This window comes from Rhipicephalus microplus, chromosome 5, assembly GCF_043290135.1.
Source record: "Rhipicephalus microplus isolate Deutch F79 chromosome 5, USDA_Rmic, whole genome shotgun sequence".
NCBI lineage: Eukaryota > Metazoa > Arthropoda > Arachnida > Ixodida > Ixodidae > Rhipicephalus > Rhipicephalus microplus.
This window is the reverse complement of record NC_134704.1, coordinates 177,668,096-177,690,613: the sequence shown is the minus strand read 5'-3', so window position 1 is coordinate 177,690,613 and position 22,518 is coordinate 177,668,096. Positions and strand designations below refer to the sequence as shown.

At 47.9% G+C, this 22,518-nt stretch overlaps 1 protein-coding gene across 1 annotated transcript in view; it reads right to left on the bottom strand.

The window, feature by feature from the left end:
* Positions 1–20,512, bottom strand: part of LOC142818038 (uncharacterized) — a 38,051-nt gene extending 17,539 nt beyond the window's left edge. Inside the window, exons 1-2 of the mRNA XM_075896226.1 lie at positions 20,295–20,512; positions 18,290–18,667 (exon numbers count right to left, since the gene is read on the bottom strand). Of these exons, the coding sequence (XP_075752341.1) occupies positions 18,290–18,617 (328 nt within the window). The 5' untranslated portion in view covers positions 18,618–18,667; positions 20,295–20,512. The remainder of the gene's footprint in view (positions 1–18,289; positions 18,668–20,294) is intronic.
* Positions 20,513–22,518: the final 2,006 nt, after the last annotated feature.

Sequence of the window (22,518 nt, the reverse complement as noted above, 5' to 3'; positions counted from 1 at the left end):
CTACTGGTCTGAAGGCTGCAAGTTTGATACCGACTGCAACAGTCGCATTTCAACGAAGGTGAATGCAGGAGACTTGTGTACTCGAGTGCACATTGAAAAACTTCAGGTGGTTAAAATGTTCAGACCTTGCACTACAGTGTGCCTCATGATAACATCATGATTTTGGCACATAAAGGCCCTTCAAATATTATTATTTACGTTTGTAGGCAATATCAGCTCAAGATGTATAATTAGTAGGTGATTTGGTAAGCCCATTACATTGTAATGAATGATTGAAAACTCCATAATACTAAAGGCATATAAAGATATATTATTTTTATCATTGCAATGCATTGATAAAAATGGTGATGACAGTGCATGTTTAATGCTGCATAGTTTATCTGCAATATTAATTAGAAGTATTGAAATGTGCTACATTGTTCCAATTCAATTAAAAAGATCTCATTCCATTTTCATAAGGAGGGTACCAGTTTGCAGAGGCGTATTCTCAATCTAGCACAAAAGAGTTTTTTAGAAAAGCATTTCAGGGAATGGTCTTTATGCTGCAGTTTATTCCATGTGATACATATGTATTCCATGTGGTACATATGTATCGGTATGATGAGACGCTTTTTCTCAAAGAAACAAAAAAAGCTTCCAGTTCTATCACACTTGACCTTCAGTGGTTTGGTTTTGATTGGGGATAGGTACGCTTTAGAAGAACCTTCCTCATTCCTTATGCAACTATTAAGTGAAGTTCTTTTTTTATGCTATAATATTGTATAATTCGTGTCCTTCATGGTGTGACAAAAAGACTAGATTATAGAGTATGTCTTCACTGATAAAGATGCATGGATCTGCTATCATGTAAGAGAGTGAAAGGGGCAGAGAAAATTGGCTTGCCTCTGTAAGATTTGGTTAAAATATGTATGTTTTAATTGCTAGTCCCTTCTCTCCCCATATATATATATATATATATATATATATAGTTCAGTAGATCCTCCGTGAGCGGTCACAACGTGGTTTATTTCGACGTTTCGGCCTATAGTCTGGCCTTCATTAGGATATATATATATATATATATATATATATATATATATATATATATATATATATATATATATATATATATATATATATATATATATATATATATTATAAGGGGGTTTGTTGAATAAAACCAACTGCCTGGTTCAAGAGGCGTCAGTCACTGTCACGAGCTCAGCTCTTCGTCGTAGTCGTCTTTCAGGTGCTCCAACTAGATACTGTCTGTCTCCCTCTTCCCCACTACATTTGCCCCGGTGGTGAAGAGGAGCCATCCTGGCGACTCACGGCGAAGCAAGCACAAGGGGATCATAGTAGGGTTTTAGGCGGCTGATGTGGACTGTCTCACGACCACGGCATCGTCTGTCATTGGCAGGTGTCACTGGTTCGACGACGTAGTTGACCGGTGATGTGCATTGAAGGATGCGGTACGGACCATTGTACTTGGGTGCAAACCTTCGGGAGAGGCCGGGCGATTGGTATGGAACCAAAAGCCATACAAATAGGCCTACGGGGAAGCTGTGAGCAGGCTTGTCTTGGTCAAGTTGTTCTTTTTGGACACCTTGTGGGGCGGATGTAAATGAACGCGCTAATTGGCGGCACTCTTCGGTACACTGAACAAGTTCAGAGGCTGGGCGGTATTCTGAAGCATCTGGGGGGTAAGTAAGTATCGTGTCAAGCGTAGGAGAGGGCTCACGTCCGTACAGTAGAAAAAAAAGGTGAAAACCCAGTAGTTGCTTGCGTGGCCGTATTATACGCATATGTCACGAAAGGGAGCACCAAGTCCCAATTAGAATGGTCGGAGGATATGTACATAGAAAGCATATCACCGAGCGTGCGGTTTAAGCGCTCTGTCAAACCGTTTGTCTGTGGGTGATAGCTTGTAGTAGTGCGATGAATAATATTGCACTCACTGAGAAGCTCCTGGACGACCTGCGATAGAAACGCACGCCCACGGTCGCTAAGCAGCTCACGTGGCGCGCCATGGCGAAGGACAAAGCTACGCAAGATGAACAAGGCGACATCACGAGCAGCAGCGGCTGGCAAAGCGGCGGTTTCAGCGTAACGGGTTAGGTGGTCAACGGCCCCAATAATCCAGCGATTTCCCGCAGGAGTACAAGGTAGTGGGCCGTAGAGGTCGATGCCGATTCTATCAAACGGCCGAGCTGGACACGGAAATGGTTGTAATTCGCCAGAGGCATGACAAGTTGTTTTCCGTCGCTGACACTCAGTGCAGGAGCGTATTGCCGCAGAGACTGCCTTCTACCAGGAGAACCAGCGCGACGCTATGCAAGCGTCTACAACTACCAGGAGAACCAGCGAGACGCTATGCAAACGTCTACAACGTAGCGCACCTGCGCGCGCTGTAGCAACGCGAGTCATTGCTCCTCGTGCTTGGGCTCGCGACGGTGGCCTGATCGACGGGTTGTGAAAAAAGGTGTTCGAGAGAGACGCTAGTGTGGAACGCTTTAGCGGACTCAGTTATTTACCTATTTTTCTGGGCACAAGTTCGCCCTTTAATAAAGCTATTGTTTGTGTCACCCTCTTGCAATACGTGACATTCTGGTGGAGGTGCGGGGTAATGATTGGAAGTCCCTCAGGCACAAGAGAGCGGAGCCCCGACCCTCAACGACTGGAACCTGGCGAATTGACTCCTGTACACCAGCGTTCGAGCCGTCGTCTTCGAGGAGACCCGCCTGAATTCGGACCGCTCACCACTGCTCCAGCAACGCAAGCAGCTTTTACAAACGACCCCACAACGATGGCCACCGCAGGTTCTACATCCGAGCTCATCGTGTCACCACCGTGCCTGCCTGAGCCCTTCCACGGTGACTCGCACGAAGATGTAGAAGACTGGCTGGAACATTTCGAGCGAGTCGCAAGGACCAATGCCTGGGATGAGACAAGGAAACTTGGACGCGTGTACTTTGCGTTGCAGGATTCAGCGAAGGTGTGGTTCGAAAATCACGAAGCGGTGATAACAACATGGGAAGATTTTCGACAACACTTGCTCGCTGCGTATGCCAGCACCGACCGCCGAGAGAAGGCAGAGAACGCTCTCCAGTCCAGGAGTCAACGCACGAATGAGAGTGTCAGCATGTATGTCGAAGACATGTGCCGGCTCTTCAAACGCGCTGATCCGAACATGACGGAAGAGAAGAAACTGCGCCACCTAATGCGTGGAGTCAAGCAGGACTTGTTTGCTGGGTTAGTTCGCAATCCACCACGCACGGTTGCCGAGTTCCGCACCGAAGCAACAACCATAGAGAAGGCGCTACAGCAGCGTGCCCGTCATTACAACCGAGACGCCAGTAGCGCACCGGTGGACGTCCTATCGGCAGGCCAAAGTAACAACAGTGAAACGCTAAGAGAACTGGTGCGATCCATTGTAAGGGAAGAGATTCAGAAGTTGATGCAGCCACAAGTGATGCCAACAGTCTCGACCCTCGCCGCCGTCATTCGTGACGAAGTCCGGCACGCCATCCTTCAGCCGGAACCTGAGCCGCAACCTGTTCGACTGGAACAACCACTGCAGACACGTCGCATGCCAACGTACGCGGACGCTCTACGCCAGCCTGCCGTGCACAATGCTTCTTTCGTAGCCCCCAGTACACGCCCGTCGGCTTCGCATGGCTCGCCCTTTCTCGGAGAGCTGAGACCACGAAAAAGCGACGTGTGGCGCACACCCGACTGGACGCCGCTTTGCTTTCATTGCGGAGAGGCTGGACATCTTTACAGAACGTGCCCATACCGGAGGGCCGGCCTGCGGGGGTTTTCTGTGAACGCACCATGCCCGCGTAATGGTGAAAGACCCATGGAGATAGAAGATTACCTGTCAAGGCAGCAACTCCCATCTGCTAGTTTTCAGCACCAGCCAAGGTCACCGGCGCCGAAACGTTACCGATCACCGAGCCCCCGGCGTCCAAGTTCCCCATTCTCAGGTCCACCAAGACGTTCAACGAGCCCGCGGCAGGAAAACTAAGTCCAGCGACCTGTGGAGGCAAGGCCGCTGTTGTTCGACAAGGCGAAGATCCTCCGTCAAGACCCGAGGGTAGCAGCGACAGGCAGAAAAGAACGGCTAAGATAAGTAAGGAATCAATTTCTTCGGACTTGCGCGTTACGGTGGACGAGCGGGAATTGAGCGTTTTAGTCGATACCGGTGCGGATTATTCAGTCGTCAGCTACGCGTTCGCGAGGGATCTCAAGAAAGTTTTGACGCCGTGGAGTGGTCCACAAATAAGAACGGCTGGGGACCACAGGATAACACCAGTGGGAAGATGTACCGCGAGAATAGGAATTCAGGGTGCTACTTACGTGGCTGAGTTTATTGTGCTTCCGGAATGCTCAAGGGACGTAATTCTCGGGATGGATTTCTTGCTAGCGAACGGTGCCATAATCAACCTACAAAATTCTAGCGTTTCCTTCTCGACGAAGCTGGCCATAGACGAGAAGGAGGTAGAGAGCACTGCATTGCGGGTTATCGACGAAGACATAACCGTGCCACCACGATGCAGCGTGCTGGTTGGCGTCAGAAATGACACATTTGCCGATTCCGAAGGCATAGCGGATAGCAACGTCGAGCTGCTACTAAAGAAAGGTATTTGTGTAGCCCGGGGCATCATTCAATTACGTGATGGGTGCGCCAGTGTGTTGCTCACAAACTTCGGAAATGCAATACAGCATGTTGCAAAAGACACTGCCATTGCCTTTCTGCACAGCTTTACTGCAGCGACAGATTTGTGTGGCCTCACGTCAGCACCACCTGCTTCGGGAAGTACGGATGATGTCGGAGCTGCGGTTTCAATAAATAGAAGTCTATCATCAGGCGAAAGGCAAATCATACAGGACCTCATAAGAGACTTCTCAGAGTGTTTCTCCACCTCGTCAAAAGTACGTCGCACGCAGATCGTTAAACACCGAATAATAACTGACGAGCAAACAAGACCTGTTCATCAAAACCCGTACAGAGTTTCACCCAAAGAACGAGAGGTCATAAAGGGTCAAGTGCAAGAGATGCTGGAGGATGATGTCATCCAACCATCCAACAGTCCGTGGGCATCGCCAGTAGTGCTTGTGAGGAAAAAGGACAACACGTTGAGATTCTGCGTTGACTACCGGAAACTGAACAGCGTGACCAAGCGCGACGTATACCCCTTGCCACGTATCGATGATACATTAGATCGCCTACGGCATGCCAGATATTTCTCGTCATTAGATTTAAAAAGCGGGTATTGGCAAATTGAAGTGGATGAAAGAGACCGCGAAAAGACGGCTTTCGTAACTCCGGACGGCTTGTACGAATTTAAAGCACTCCCATTCGGCCTTTGTTGTGCGCCGGCGACATTCCAGCGCATGATGGACAGTGTTCTATCGGGTCTCAAATGGCAGTCATGTTTAGTATACTTGGACGATGTTGTGGTATTTTCTGCAACCTTTGAACAGCATATAGAACGACTACGTTCAGTGCTTCACGCCATCCAGTCGGCCGGCTTGACTATTAAACCGGAAAAGTGTCAGTTTGGATATGAAAAGCTTCGTTTTCTCGGTCATGTGATCAGCGCTGAAGGTGTTGGCCCGGATCCGGACAAAACTGCGGCCGTTGCGCGATTCCCCAAGCCGAGAGACAAGAAGGAGGTGCGTCGATTTCTGGGCTTGTGCGCTTACTACAGACGATTTATAGAAAATTTCTCGAAAATTGCTGAACCTCTGACCAGACTCACAAAAGAGGAAGAATCATTCGTTTGGCATAAGGAACAAGAGAGAGCTTTCGAGGAACTAAAGAACCGTTTACAAGCCCCACCGATCCTCGCACATTTTGATGAAACTGCGGACACGGAAGTCCATACAGACGCAAGTAATCTTGGTCTCGGCGCGGTATTAGCTCAATGGCAAAATGGAGAAGAGAAAGTCATAGCCTATGCCAGTCGCACCCTGTCAAAAGCTGAAAAGAACTATTCTGCAACGGAAAAAGAGTGCTTGGCAGTTATATGGGCGATTAGCAAGTTCAGGCCATATCTCTACGGCAGGCCGTTCCGCGCCGTCAGCGACCACCATTCACTTTGCTGGCTGGCGAGCTTAAAAGACCCGTCGGGACGACTTGCGAGATGGAGCCTCAGGCTCCAAGAATACGATATTACAGTTGTATATAGGTCGGGAAGAAAACACAGCGATGCTGATTGCTTATCACGCTCGCCACTAGACTCTACCTCTTCGGAAGAGGACGACTTTCCGTTCCTTTGTGTTGTGAAGGCTTCAGATATCGCCGAGCAGCAACGATCCGACACAGAACTGCTCCCATTGATAAAATTCCTCGAAGGGCACGACTCCCAAGTTCCACGTGTATTTAGGAGAACATTATCGTCGTTCTGCCTCCGTGGTAATGTACTCTACAAAAGGAACTTCAGAAGCAACAAAGAAAAGTTCTTACTCGTTGTGCCGCAAGTCATGAGACGTGAAATATTACAAGCTTGCCATGATGAACCGTGCTCGGGTCACTTAGGTGTCAGCCGGACATTCGCCAGAATTCATCTGAAATATTACTGGCCCAAGCTGTTAGCATCGGTACAGCATTATGTGAAGACATGCCGCGAATGTCAAAGGCGCAAAACACCACCTCTGAAAACTGCCGGCCTGCTCCAGCCCATAGACCCACCTGAGACTCCTTTTCAGCAAATTGGAATGGATCTTCTCGGGCCGTTTCCAATGTCATCCTCAGGAAAGAGGTGGATTATTGTCGCAACCGACTATTTAACGCGGTACGCAGAAACTGGCTGCCTGGAACGAGGAACGGCTGCGGAAGTTGCCAAGTTCTTCGTTCACAACATAGTTCTGCGACATGGCGCCCCGATGGTAGTTATCACCGATCGCGGAACAGCATTCACATCGGAGTTGATGCAGTGCCTGATGAATATGACTAATACCACTCATAGAAAAAGTACTGCGTATCATCCCCAAACGAACGGGTTGACGGAACGCCTAAACCGCACCATAGCGGATATGTTGTCGATGTACGTGGACATAGAGCATAAGACGTGGGACGAAATCCTACCTTATGCAACGTTCGCCTACAATACGGCAGTACAGGAGACCACCCGCATTCCTCCATTTGAGCTGGTCTATGGCCGTATGGTGACTACAACACTCGACGCTATGCTCCCTGTCGATAACGACAATTATGAGCCATCTGACGTTGAAGAATTCCTACAAAGAGCTGAAGAAGCGCGCCAACTAGCGCGACATCGAATACGTCAACAACAATGTAGGGACGCGAGCTACTACAACCTGCGCCGCAGAGAAGTCAAGTATCAGCCAGGCGATCAAGTGTGGGTGTGGACACCAATACGCCACCGTGGGCTGTCAGAGAAACTTCTTCGACGCTACTTTGGTCCATATAAGGTCATCCGCCAACTCAGTGACATAACTTATGAAGTTATTCCTGAAGGACAAGAGCGCTCAAGACGTCAAAACCATGCAGAGGTCGTACATGTAGCCCGCATGAAGCCCTACTTCGAGAGATGCTGAAGCATTCCCCCTTGCGTACTTCCCCCAACCGCGCATCGGGACGATGCGTATTTCGGAGGGGGAGTAATGCCGCAGAGACTGCCTTCTACCAGGAGAACCAGCGCGACGCTATGCAAGCGTCTACAACTACCAGGAGAACCAGCGAGACGCTATGCAAGCGTCTACAACGTAGCGCACCTGCGCGCGCTGTAGCAACGCGAGTCATTGCTCCTCGTGCTTGGGCTCGCGACGGTGGCCTGATCGACGGGTTGTGAAAAAAGGTGTTCGAGAGAGACGCTAGTGTGGAACGCTTTAGCGGACTCAGTTATTTACCTATTTTTCTGGGCACAAGTTCGCCCTTTAATAAAGCTATTGTTTGTGTCACCCTCTTGCAATACGTGACAGTATGTACTTGCGAACGTACGAGTACATTCCATGCCAGAAAAATCGCTGATGAAGCCGGTCGTATGTTTTCAAAACGCCAGGGTATGTGTTTTAAGTGTGAATACACTTTATAAGCGACTCCAAACCATCCACCGCCGTCGGCGACGTCCGTAGTCTTCTCTCCATCTTTAAGAGAAAGTGGACTTGTCGGGCCGCAGCGCGACGCTGTACCGAATAAGCCACGGTCGCAACGCTGATATCGGTGTCAGTAACGCGCCTTATACCCCCTCCCCCTTCGCTCGCTCCTCCGCTCTCCTCGCGCGCACCCCTCTCTCGTGCGCGCCCGCCTTCTCTCTCAGTCTCCCGTCGAGAGCGGGTAGTGAGGGGGAGTAAAGTTAAAATCCGTTGACATTCGCCAGTGAGTTAACGTAAACTCCCCCGTGTGATCAAATTGCGATTCCCAGGAACCATTACACCATAAAGGCACCATAGTGTGATTAATAAATATAATAGTGTGAATTAATAAATACCTCTCATAGCATCACCCCGTGTATTAACATTAACCATGTTCACCCTCGGGGAAATGCTTGGGAGTTTTTTTTTTATGGTCTGCGTGGAAGTACGCGCACATGTTGGAGCGCAAATGTCGAGGTATAACAAGAAGCCATTTCCTACCATCCGGCTGATAGTTGCGACGGTACAACATGGCATCCCGTATTGCATAATGGGGAATTTGTCGACGTAGTGCACAAGGTAGACGCTGGCGTGGTGTCACCGAAGACGAGGAGAGAACGTCGATGAGCGAGACTATCCAAGGGTCCTTGCGTTGTTCTGAAGGCATGTCAGCGGTATCGATGCTGCCGATGGTAGCTTCGGCGAAGGAAACAGGGGCAACGGCTGAAGAGGGGCGAACGAGAAAGAGCATCTGCGTCGGTGTGCTTGCGGCCTGAGCGGTAAATACCGTGAATATCAAATTCCTGTAAACATAGCACCTAACGTCCAAGGCAGCCCGAAGTTTTCTTCAATGAAGCAAGCCAGCAGAGTGAATGGTGATCTGCAACTACATCGAATGGGCATCCGTATAAGTAGGGACGAAATTTTTGTAATGCCCAAACAATGGCCAAACATTCCTTTTCGGAAACCGAGTATTTGTGCTCTGCCTTGGTTAGGGTGCGACTGGCATACGCAACTACATACTCCGAGAAGCCAGGTTTGCGTTGAGCAAAGACAGCGCCAAGTCCTATGCCACTGGCATCCGTGTGCACCTCGGTTGGAGCAATAGGGTCGAAGTGGCGTAAAATAGGTGGTGAAGTAAGGAGATGGCGTAATGTTGCAAAAGCATCATCGCATGCTGGCGACCAACCAGAGAGGTGTCCATCGCCAGAGATAAGCTGTGTCAGTGGTGCGATTATCGAAGCAAAGTTCTTCACAAAGCGGCGAAAGTACGAGCATAGTCCGACAAAGCTGCGAAGCGCTTTCAGAGTGCTAGGCTTCGGGAACTCAGCGACAGCACGAAGCTTCTCTGGGTCTGGGAGGACGCCCTGTTCTGAGACAACGTGACCAAGTATTGTGAGCTTCCGAGCTCCAAAGTGGCACTTCTTGATGTTTAGTTGAAGGCCTGCGCTTGTGAGGCAGCTCACGACTTCGCTGAGATGTTGGAGATGGCTGTCGAAATCAGGGGAGAAAACAACGACATCACCCAAGTAGCATAGGCATGTCTTTCATTTTAGCCCACGCAAGACGCTATCCATCATTCTTTCGAATGTGGCTGGCGCATTACAAAGGCCGAAGGGCATTACATTAAATATGTATAGCCCATCGGGTGTCACAAAAGCAGTTTTTGGACGATCTGATGGTACCATGGGGACCTGCCAATAACCGTACCGTAGTTCTAGTGATGAGAAGAATTCAGCGCCTTGCAAGCAGTTCAGGGCATCATCGATGCGCGGCAAAGGGTATACGTCTTTAATCGTGACTTTGTTTAAGCGGCGGTAGTAGACGCAAGAGGGAATCGAGCCGTCTTTTTTCTTCACAAGTACCACAGGTGAAGACCTGGGACTGCTGGACGGCCGAATGACGCCACGTTGAAGCATGTCGGCCACTTGCTCGGTGATTACACGACACTCCACAGGAGATACACGGTAGGGACGCTGTCACAGAGGCGCTTAGGAGCCGGTGTTAATCTGATGCACAACGGTGTGCGTTCGGCCTAAGGACGTCTGCTGGCAATCGAACGAGCCGCGAAACTGGTGAAGAAGTTCTAGAAGCTTTTCGCGGTGTGGTTCTTCAAGTTTGCCATCAATTGAGGGGCCAAACAAATTATTATTTTCGCGGACAATTGAATGGGCAGATGGCGTCAATGCATTAAGCTGCAAATCACTTTCACCGTCAAGGTCGAAGATGGAGGAAACGTCTAAGTCTTGGAATGTTCCAATACATTCTCTGCGACGCAAGGTTGTGGGAGACGGCAAGGGATTTGTGACAAACAAATTGGTAGCACCCGCCGAAATATCTAGAACTGCAAACGGCAACGCGAGGCTCTTGCGACTTCGGAATGCTTGGGAAGGCGTAAACAACACTGCAGGCTTAGACACATCGGCACAATATACGGGAACAAAGGCTGCGCTAGTCAGTGGTATGTCGATGTCATCAGTGACAAACAGCTTGTTCAATGGAGATTCCGGAGACGAGGCACACAACGCAGAGAAGACCACTTCAGCACGAGCACAGTCGATAACCGCATGATTACGAGACAGAAAATCCCAGCCGAGGATCACATCATGAGAACACGCCTGTAGCGGAAGAAATTCAACGGTATACAAAACATCTTGGATGAGAATGTGGGCGGTACAGGCAGCTGATGGTCGAATATGGTGAGCACTGGCAGTACGGAGGGACAACCCCTTTGGCGTCGTGGTAGCCTTTCGAAGCAGGCGGCAAAGTTTTAAATCAATTACTGAAACGGAAGCACTAGTGTCCACAAGCGCAAGGGTATGGTAACCATCCACAAAAACGTCGATGAGGTTTGTCGGAGAAATGCGAGGACTTGATTCTTTCGACGACGACGCAATTCGTGCTTTCGGAACTGCGGCATCTAGTTTTCCGCGTCTGAAGGGCAGGGTCGACGGCGCATAGGCGACAGGGAGCGACGTCGGGGAGATGGAGATTGGTGACTGACTGAGGGAGGGCGGTCGGGTGAAGAGGATCTTTGTTGACGTGCCGTGTTGTTAAAGCGCCGAGAGTCGTGCGACGATCTTTGCATGGTGTCGCTCTGAACGAGAGGGCGGCGGCGGCACAAGCGAGCTACATGTCCTGCGTAACCGCAATCAATAGCAAATCAGGTGGTTGTCTGCGGTGCGCCACGGATTCGGAAACGCTGCAATCGGCCGGCTGAATGGAACTGGTGATGGCTGAACAGGGATCGGTGAGGTAGCATAAGTGGGCTGTCAAGGTGCTCTGGCTGCAACGACTTGTGCATACGTCAAGGGTGCGGCCTCCAGATGTGGTGAACGAGCGAAAGGCAAAGCGTCCGCTACCTCATCTTGTATGACGTGCCTTATGGCCGGTGCCAGATGATCTGGGGCCAAAGGATGCGTTTGTGCTGGCTCGGGCGCGCTCGATAAAATGGAGAGCTGCCGAGCGACCTCCTCACGCACGAACTGCTTTATGTGAGCCAACATGTCGTTCTGGTCTTTGAGAGTCAAAGCCGCGATCGAATCAAGTTGTTCCAGAGAGCGCCATGTTTGGGCGCGTTGCTTGCGCAATTTGTCAAAACTCTGGCACAAGCTGACGAGTTCGGCAATAGTTTGTGGGTCCTTGGCTAACAACATTTGAAATGCGTCATCGCATATGCCCTTGTGGATTTGTTTGATTTTGTCGGCGTCAAGCATCGCTGGGTTTACCTGCTTGCACAAGTCAACAACGTCTTCAATGTAGCTGGTAAAGGTCTCTCCTGGATGTTGAGCGCGCTCACGAAGTCGTTGTTCTGCGCAGAGTTTTCGCACAGCAGGGCGGTCGAAGACTTGCGAAAAGGAGGCCTTGAATGAATCCCAGCTGGCAATGTCGGCTTCGTGATTGCGCAACCAGAGACTAGCGACGCGGGACAAGTAAAAGCTTACATAGGTCAGCTTAGCCGCATCGTCCCACTTGTTTGCTGCGCTCACCTTGTGGTAAGTAGCCAGCCACTCCTCAACGTCTTGGCCATCAGTGCCGCTGAAGATCGGTGGGTGACGCAGTGGCCACACGCCGGGACATGTAGAGGCGGGAACTTGCGAGGTACTTTGGATGGAGGGTTCTTCCGGCATCGCTGGCACTGCAGGTAAGGTGCGACTTCGTAGTTCCAGCTTCGAAGACTACCCCGCACCTCCATCAAATTATAAGGGGGTTTATTGAATAAAACCAACTGCCTGATTCAAGAGGCGTCAGTCACTGTCACGAGCTCAGCTCTGCGTCGTAGTCATCTTTCGGGTGCTCCAACTAGATACTGTCTCTCTCCCTCTTCCCCACTACAATATATATATATATGTGTGTGTGTGTGTGTGTGTGTGTGTGTGTGTGTGTGTGTGTGTGTGTGTGTGTGTGTGTGTGTGTGTGTATGTGTGTGTGTGTATGTGTGTGTGTGTGTGTGTGTGTGTGTGTGTGTGTGTGTGTGTGGTGTGTGTGCATGTGTGTGTGTGTGTGTGTGTGTGTCACACTTGAGCGAGGACGGTGCTGCCACGAATAGGTGGCAGCACTGTCCCCGTGAAAGTGTGGATAGGCAGTATGCAGCAGCGCTTCGCTATGTGTGGTTTGAGCTTATTGTCGGTGAAGGAAATGCATTGACTGCAGTTTATTGGTAGTATCTATGCTCCTCTCTGCCGAATTTATGCACAAAGCCTATGCAACGTAACTATTACTAGTGAGTCAAGCTCACCCTGGCTGGCTGACTGCGGGCTTTCGCACTAAATCATGTTTGTGCTGTATTGTCCGTACTCATTTCACTTATGTTTCGTCTACTATGCACTCCTTTCGCACGACTGAACCACTTATTAACATCTTGCATATCTTAATACCGTAAAAAAAGGAGAAGGAAAGATATCTCTCATATCGGTGCGACATGTTCAGTGTCACTGTTCGCACCGAATACATATGCTCATTTTTTTGCCTTATCCTGTTCCCCATGAAATGTGAGACAGTCGATAAGCCTAGATAAGAAAGCTTTGTGGCTGACAGCGTTTTGCATTACATTGACATGACATTTACCACGTGTGCACACGCTAGTGCACCAGTAAGGCTATCAAAAGAGTTGTGCAAAAAGCTTTCATCGAAGGATTATGTGCGTAAATAAAATAATGGACAGCTTATTTCATGGGAAGAATGTGTTTTTCAATGGAAAAAAGACCGCTGCCTTCCGTCAGTCAATAACAAGGCCACACAAATGCTCAAGACAGTGTAAAAAAAAGCTTACGACATTTTTCGTGCAATTATGAAAAAGTTTCACGCCGTTTGAATCAATTTTGAACGTCTCGGTTCTTTAAAGCATTTTTAAATATAAGCACTCAGGTGTTTCAGCGTAAGTTTCGCCCCAAGTTAGAAAATTGCACTTGGCAAGAATACTTTAAGTACCGAAGTGTCACACTTGATAAAATTATCTCTCTGTAGTAGTGCCATGGCCAGATAAATATTATTAAAGCTCATTGCATAGTCTATGAACTATATTCAGTGCCGTAGTTATACACCAAACAACAAGGTGGAAATGCATGCCCTAGAGCTTCGTTTTTGTTTACAACCAATTAAGTCGCTCAAACGCTGCATTCACTCACCGTTTAATAGTCTTCATGTTTGAGACGATGTCAAGTGCATTTTACGATGTGCTTAAAGCAGAAAGCGGCACTCACGCTGAAATGATTCTGGTAAGTGGAGGGTATGACGACAACACACAACACTGGAAAGTTGCACATCACTGATCTTATTGCTGTGCATTACCAGCCAAGCAAGATCAAATGCTTTTGTACGTCGTTTCAGCCATACGTAGAAACAGTTACACTCACGCTGACATGACCATACAAACCACACTTTGAAAACGTGCACGACGAACTACTCTCCCATACAAACATGACTTGGCTAGCAGACGACGCAGAGAGCAATGCACACTTCGCCGTATTGGCCAGTTGCCGCCAGGCGGCGACTCTGCTCAATCTGGATGGATGGATGGATGGATGGATATGGCTGTACCCTTTAGATCGGGCAGTGGCTAGCGCCACCAAGACGTAATACTTAATGAACCCAAAACTATATTTATTTTTTTTCCTTAAAAAGTGAGTTTGAGGATTCGTACTTTGCAGTGAAGAGTTTAATTTTCACTCGTGCCTTGACTTTAGCCACCAATCAGATAACCTCCTTCTAGTTAAGTCTACCCGCTTAAAGTCTATTTTGCCCTCCCTGTCCCTAAAACCCAGTGCTTTGAAAAACTCTGCACCATCATCCTGAACTATAGGGTGAAGCCCTTTGCAGAACATTATAAAGTGTTTGGCAGTTTCTTCTTCCTCTCCACACGCACTGCATAGCGTGTCTACCCCTTCGTATTTGGCCCGATATGTCTTGGTTCCCTACACTCCCGTCCTGGCCTCAAACAGTAAAGAACTACCCCGAGTATTATCATAGATCCTTACCTTGGCAGTTTCCTGCTTAAAAGTTCGATAGATCTCTAGTGCGGACTTCTTAATCATGCCCATTTTCCACATGTCAGTCTCCGTTTCCTTCACTTTCTTCTTAACCGATAGGTCTTTTTGGTTTGGCCACCTGCTGTTTTCTAAGTATTTACCAGTCAATTTCCTGGTTTACTTCCTCCATTTTGTATCGACATTCTTCATGTACAAGTAGCTGAAAACCTTCCTAGCCCAGCGCTCCTCCCCCATTTCTCTCAATCGCTTCTCAAATTTGCTCTTGCTACTAGCTTCCCTGCCCGCAAATGATGTCCATCCCATATCACTTTGTGCTCCCTGATTTGGTGTATTCCCGTGAGCTCCTAAAGCGAGCCTACCTATTCCACGTTGCTTAATTTCTAATCTTGCTTGAACTTCTGATCTCATGCACAAGACCGCATTGCCGAATGTGAGCCCAGGAACCACGACCCTTTTCCATATTCCTCTCACAACATCATACCTATTGTAATTCCACAGTGCCCTATTTTTCATCACTGCTGCATTCCTGTTACCTTTAGTCGTCACGTATATTTCGTGTTCCCTTAGGTACTCGGTCCTATTGCTTATCCATACGCCCAGATATTTGTATTTATCTGTTATCTCTAGCGTGACCTCCTGTATTCTAAGCTCACTACCTTTGTCATCATTGAAAATCATGACTGCTGATTTTTCTTTACTGAATCTAAAATCTAACCTATCTCCCTCATTACCGCAGATGTCCATCAATCTCTGCAAATCTTCCTTGTTATCAGCCATTATAGCACTACATCATCTGCGTACATCAATGCTGGTAGTATCTGTTCAATGAGTTTTTCTCGTTTGATGAAAGAGAGGTTGAAGCCAAGTCCACTTCCCTCTAATTTGGCCTCTAATCCTTGTAGGTACATCATCAATAATAAGGGTGACAGGGGACACCCCTGCTTAAGCCCCCGTTTCACCGCTGCAGGCTTGGATACCTGTTTTTCCCACTTTATAACTACCTTGTTACCTTTATAGATATCCTTTAAAAGATTAGTGACATGTTCCACGCCTAGTGTGTCCAGTATTCCCCACAATTCCTCGTGAACCACGCTATCGTACGCTCTCTTGATATCCAAAAATGCTAGACACAGGGGCCTGTGTTCTTTTTCTGCTATTTCGATGCACTGCATCAGTGAGGACAGATTGTCTTCCAACCTCCTGTGTTTCCAAAACCCATTCTGCAGTTCTCCAGCACCCCCTTAGCCTCTATCCACGTCTGCAGTCTTTCCTTTATAATCTGCATCGCCAGCCTGTAGACCACTGATGTCACTGTTATAGGACGGTAGTTGTTTATGTCAGCTTTGTCCCCCTTTTCTTTATAGATCATGCTCATCCTGCTAAGTTTCCATCCATCGGGAACTTCACCATCGATTATTAGTTTGCTAACTGCCTCTCTCAAAGCATGCTTAGACTTCGGACCTAATGTCTTTATCAGCATAATTGGAATGCCATCTGGGCCTGTTGATGTACTACTAGGAACCCTTTTCTCAGCCCTTTCCCACTCTCGTTCTGAAAATAGAGCCATTGCACCACTTGATTCATCCTTGTCTATTGTGGTGCATAAAGCACTTCTTTGTTGAAATTTTTTTGTCACCCTTGTTCTTATAAATTCAATAGCTTCGTCCCCTTCTAGCCTAGCACCTTGGGCTGTAGTTATAAACCTCTGCTCTAGGCTCGTATCATCTCTTAGGGAGTTTAGATGGTTCGAAATTTCGCAGCTGCTTTTTTATCTTTTTTATGTACTTCTGCCAGCCACTGAGCTCCCTTTCTTCTAATCTTTTCATTGATCAGAAGGGATGCATCCCTTCTACAGCTAAGAAAGGTTTCCCATTTTCTTTCAACATCGTCTGTCAGTTCACCCCGCTGCTTAGCATGTCTGTGTTCCCTAGAGGCTTCCTGACGTTTTGCTATGGCTCTCTTAACTTCCTCATCCCACCAACTTTCGGGTTTGTGTCTTCTTTTCCGGGGTGACTTGTCACGCATCTTTGCAAGCTCTAGCTCAAACAGTCTAATTAGATTGGTGTATGTCCACAGTGTTTTATCATCCTTCGTGATTACTTTCTCAATTTGTTTAGTGGCTATTTCAATTTGCCTTTCTGGATAAAAATTTTCCTGTAGTAGCTCATCTTCTCTCCTTCCCACTTTCACTGCTCCTCCAAAACTTAGCTTGATACGTTTGTGATCACTACCCAGACTTCTGGAGCCACCTTCATCTATGTGCATTCCCCTGAGCTTATTATACATACTATGTTGCATCTGTGCATAATCTATCGTCGACTGCAGCCTTCCTACCACCCATGTTATTTGCCCTTCACACTTCTCGGTACTGTTGCAGCCTTTCACACATATCCATGATCATTTTGCCTGTCGGGTCGGTACACCCATATATATTTTCTATGTGTGCATTCATGTCTCCTAGTATAATTATCTCGCACTCTCTTCCTTACTCCTGAATTTCCTTTCATATACACTCTACCATTACCTGGTTTTCCTCTCTGGCCTTTGCTCCGGTCCACAAGTACACAAAACCAAGGAGTGGTATTTGACCTGCCACTTTCCCTTTTAGCCGTAAATGTTCCTTGCACTCCTGCTTGACCCTTTGCCAGTCTGTACTTTTATGAATGAATGCCCCAATACCACCCCCTTTCTGCTGCCATCTGTTTTATTACAATATTTCCACGCGTAGTCCGGATTGTTCGGAGGTTGTTCCATGTCCCTGAGATGTGTTTCTACAAAACCGTATACCATCGGCCTCTCTTTCCTTAGCTGTTCTTCTATCTCTTCCCACTTCAGCCTGTTCCTACCACCCTGCATGTTAATATACTACCCTATGCCTGAATTGGCTCGGCACTCGTGGCTACGTCTATTTATGCCCCGGACTCTATCTATCTTAGATACTGGTGCCACTTTGGAATCGTATCTGTCCATACCACCTCTCAAAGAGTCTTTCTGGTTGTTTTCCTCGTTACTAGCTATCCTGCACCCCGAAGGGCCCGCTTGCCCCCCAAAAAAGCTACTGCGCGTCCTGCAAGTCGTCCACCCACCTCATGACCTAGCCGCCCATCAAAGTGAATTCTGTCTCGTTGAAAACCAACCCACTTATGCACCTCTCTGTTTATTTCCACCACCTCAAAGCCTTTCTCTCGACTCATCTGCCATATCTCTTGGTTTGCGTTGACAACCGCTCTTTGCAGGTTGCTATCACACAACGGGACCTCCGGTATCGTGCATATACCTGCATATACCTGTACCTGAGGAGGAGTGGCGCGCATGTCATCGACGCCTTTTGCCAGTGTGGTTGTTAGTCCTGCTGTATCTTCATTTAAGACATCATTTAAACCGCCTGAAATTATCACGAGGTTTTGTCTATCAGCTGTAGTTTTGAGTTTTGCGCTCGCTTGCCTCATGACTGCTTCTAGCTTGCGTCCTGGGAACGCCCCTACTGCAACCCTTTTGTCACCTCTTACCCTCTCTTTGATGGCTTCTGTGCATCGATTTAAATTCGAGTCCCCGGCGATTATCACATGCTGTGACTTTTCAGCTGGAGCATCCTGCAGCTGGGGGCTACTTGCACCTGTGACGCCGGCTGCTTTGTCCCCTCCCAGCCCCACCACTACCTCGCTGAAGCTGGGCCTTGCGACAATTGAACCAGCTGAACCTGTTTTTTCCAAACTTACTTGCTCTTCCTTTCTCCGCCGTTCTGGTTGCCGGTTCCCTACTGTTCTCTCCGTAGGCCGCTCCTTTGTTCAGCTTCGCTAGTGCTTCCTCGGCAGACTTCAGTCTTTCTCCCATTGCCCTCATTTTCTCTTGCTCTGTCGCCAACGCAGTCTCGAGCTCGGCGATTCTCATCAGCAGTTCACTCTGGGCAACCATCATTTTCTCCATTTTTTCCTCAACCTCACATTGCTTGCACTTCGCGTCAGCCTCTTCTCCATCCGCTTCTACACTTGGGTCCACTTTCAAACCCACTCCACATCCTGAACACTTTACAGTCTTTTTAACCATGTCTTCTGACACCAATGGTCCCTATACTCAATAATTACTAAACTCGAGCCCTGCACAACGAAAAAAAAAACAAAGTCTAAGCTCTACTACAAAAATATGCGTGTTCAATGTACGCGCACCTCCCCCACGGAGTGGCAAAAGAAAAACAACAACAACAAATTCAAACACACACACCCGCACTAACTAATAAATACCTGGTGACTGACCCCCAAAAAAGCCATACCATAAAACAAGTGCTACGAAGATTTTAACTGCTGCCTTTAAATTACAAAGACAAGCTCAAAACATACAAAAACACTTATCTGCGCAGTCGATCGTGAGCGCTCAAAGAAACACGTCCATCCACCGTGACAGTCCGAACCAAACTCTGGGACCGACACATAATAGTGTCGGTCGCGAGCGCTACCGCGCGGAGCTTGTTTAAAACTGAAGGCAGGCCAACTCCGCTGGGAGCGCGAGCCATTCCTCGGGCATCTTTCTAGAGGAGGCGTTGCCACGCCCCATGGAGGAAGGGAGACTGCTGCGCCGCACGGAAGTGATGTGATGCATTTTCCGGTTAGGCGCTTTTTTGAATAGTCGGGAGTGTATAGCGGTACGTCTAGACATAACAATAAAAGCCGTTAAAGTTACGTCCAAACGAAAAAGTGAACAAAAATGTTATTTAGGTTTAGCGTGACAACAATACAAAACAGGCTTGTTTGTCATCTGAAACCGGTCGGCAGCTGTGGCGTAGTTGGTAAAAGCAACTCTTCAACTGGAGAGGTCGGTGGTTCAAGTTCTATTGCAGTTATCGATGCTTTCTTTTCTTTTTTTGTTCACGCATGTATTGTTTTAACATTTGCGCCTCCTCATCAGCCCGACTTGCTGCTGGTGGTGGTCCCGTCAACAGGCCCTTTAATATTGGATCTTCGCTGACTCTTGCAGGATTGACTATATTTATTATGATAAAGTGTTTTGCGAATTAGTGCTCTTAATCGGCGAGACGCAAAAAGACACAAAAACTCGAATGCAGCTGGCTGCATTGGTTTCTTCAGCACAGGTGTCAGGAATGTTGATTTCCACGGTTTATCAAAGCTTTGATGACGGAAAGGTGCACTGCAACGTAGTCTCGGGCAACTTTTTTTTATGTCGCTCAGGTCACCTGACGAAGTAACCGGCAGGCCGCTTTCTTTAAAAATACTGACGTGTCACCGCAATGTTCTCGGCGATCAGCACTTGATAAACAATGCCCAAGGGCAAGTGCCGACGGCGTTAGCCCATCTAACTACTTGTCTGCCTTGCTCAAAAACACGCGCGGCCTGTGACAGCACGGGAGCATTCACGTAGCAACGGATGAGAACGGCCGTACGTGTTCGCACTTGATAAAACAGACGGCAATGCAGTAGCTCTGGCCTTCGGAGATCACAGGCTTCGTAAGAACATTACAATGAAGTCGTTTCCATCGATCGTATGAACACTTCGCCGACGCACTGGGGTTTCATGCATGTGCGTCCGGTCGTGAACCGTGCGAAAGCATTTATTTCATCGTCGACCTTGTCCTTTGCGACTAGCAAAACTCGGCAGCAAGAACACTTTCTCCTTTGACAACACCACGCTTGACATTGCAATCTAGAAAATGCAGTACGTCCAACGACTGTAACCCGCACATCATACTGAGAAACTTTATGGCGCACACACTCAGATGAAGCTGCGGCGCGGTGGATGGCCGCGCTAGCTCGAACCACCAGGTTCAACTAAGCATCCAGCAATCACATGAAGCAGCGACGACACTCCAGTCCTCCTTGAGAGTGGCCTAGGCTATGGCCACGATTTCATCGGCGTTTTCACCATCAACACATCGCAGGCGGCTACCATCTCGCAGTGTTTACTTTTCGCAGCCGCATCGCCCATGGCCCTCCCTGTATTCAAAATACTTGTAATATGTATTTAAATAACAAACCTAAGCTACTTGACTCGTTAAACACCTGCTTAGTACAATTTTTGTATGTTTGACGCATTACGCACGAATAATTAACGCAATTTACTAGCTTTAAGTAATAATTTTTTAAGTGACGCCACTTCCGTGCGGCGCAGAAGCCACTTCTGTGTGGGGATAGCTGCTGCACCGTGCGGCGCAGAAGACGCTGCCAAAAACTTTTCCTTTGAATGGAACCACGGAGGAAGGATCCTTCCTCCGTGCATGGAGCACTCCGTGCCTTCCTCCGTGCATGGAGCACTCCGTGGCATGGAGAAGGAAGAAAAGTTTTTCTTTTTTCCTTTCTCCATGCAAAAGACCAGAGCTCTGCCCACGCATATGTGCGGGTCTGTTTTACCACCCAAATTGTCTCATTTTTTCAGTTCAGCTTTTGAAAAGTGCTTAAAATAAAGCAAATAGTATTAAGTTTTGCGGAAGTTCGCATTTTTTTTCTTTTTTTCATCGGCTCGTAAAGGGTTAGTGAGTGAGTGAAATAACTTCATTAGGTTCACAATAGACGCGAGTCAACTCAGCGTCGAGTTTTTAGGAGGATTTCAAGCAGACCGGTTGTGCCGCCGACTGCGTAGTTCTCGCCGACTGGACTGCCCTCTGTGACCTGACGTCGTGAAGCTAGAGTGTACTAGAAGTGTTAGTGAAACTCTCGTCGTGTGGTGCCCCATCCTCGGACTTTTTCGACCAGCTTCCAACTTTTCTATCTCCTTCTTTTTCTGTCGCTTGCCTGTCCTATTTTTTTTTATCTATATCTTTCCGATATTCTGTTATATCTCCCTTTTCCCATCCAACACGAGGCACCGAGCCGTGCTCTTCTGTGCGTGCCCTTTGCAAGTGCTGCAGAAAGTCGTGCCTTCTTCCTTTTCGAAGCAACCACGAATTCACTCTAGGCCCACTCAGAGACGGTTAGCTTAGAGTAACTGCATATTGTGCATATACAGATACTCTAGGTCATAGAGTTTCTCAAAATTAACTAAAGGGCACTCTGGCGCTGCAATCGTTCAGCGAACATGGGAATGATGGGTAGTACACACATTTGCCTAGCAGTCGTAATTGCGGGCGGCGAATCGTACTTGCGGCTTCGTTTATTGCTGTGTTTCGGTTTTGATTTAAAGAGAAGAACAAAACCTTTTGAACTTAGGGACTTGATTCAAAATAGTAATTTTAAAGAAATAAGGTTGTGAAGTGCAAACGGTGAACATTTGCTAATTTATGTTTTAGTGAAAAAACAGCTCCAAGCCACACGAACACACACGGAGCCAGAACCAAGCCAGAAGTACGAAAATTAGACAAATGTGTGTACTACCCATCATTCCCATCCCGGTGATTCCCATGGTCGTATAAGCGCCGTGTGTTGCTACTCCCATAGACACTAGCGCCAGAGTTCCCTCTAGTAAGTATTGTGGGAAGCTCTATGCTCTAGGCAGTGCCTCCTTTATAAACTTTCAGTATCCGGTAAAAGCGGAAGAGAACAATGGGACTACTCCGTCGGCGCGAGTGCGGCGCCTCGACACCAGGTGCCGCCGCCTAAACAGGGTGCCGCAGCCGCCGTGTTTCTGGTTCCGCGCTGAAAAGTAAACAGATTAAATCCTTAATGTTCTGCTCTCAAACCTCAATATATCACGGCTGTAATCGCTGAATTATGTTACCGAGTGTTTCAGAGATCTGGTTGCCAGCTTTCACGCACTAGCCGCAAGCGAAGAACGCCACGCTAAATGAATACCAAAAACATGCCGTGTACGCACGCACCTACATGCTTGGACATGATGTACATGAATTTCCAACGTTGACTTGCCATGCGTAGCAGCTCTATATTCTGCAAAATGAGCCCAATTGATGCGATACGAATACATTTTGAAGAAAGAAGGAACATTTATTTGTAAGTACCTCTATTTTCGGTAGCCTCACAGTTTTGCATATTTTCTTGACAGGGGC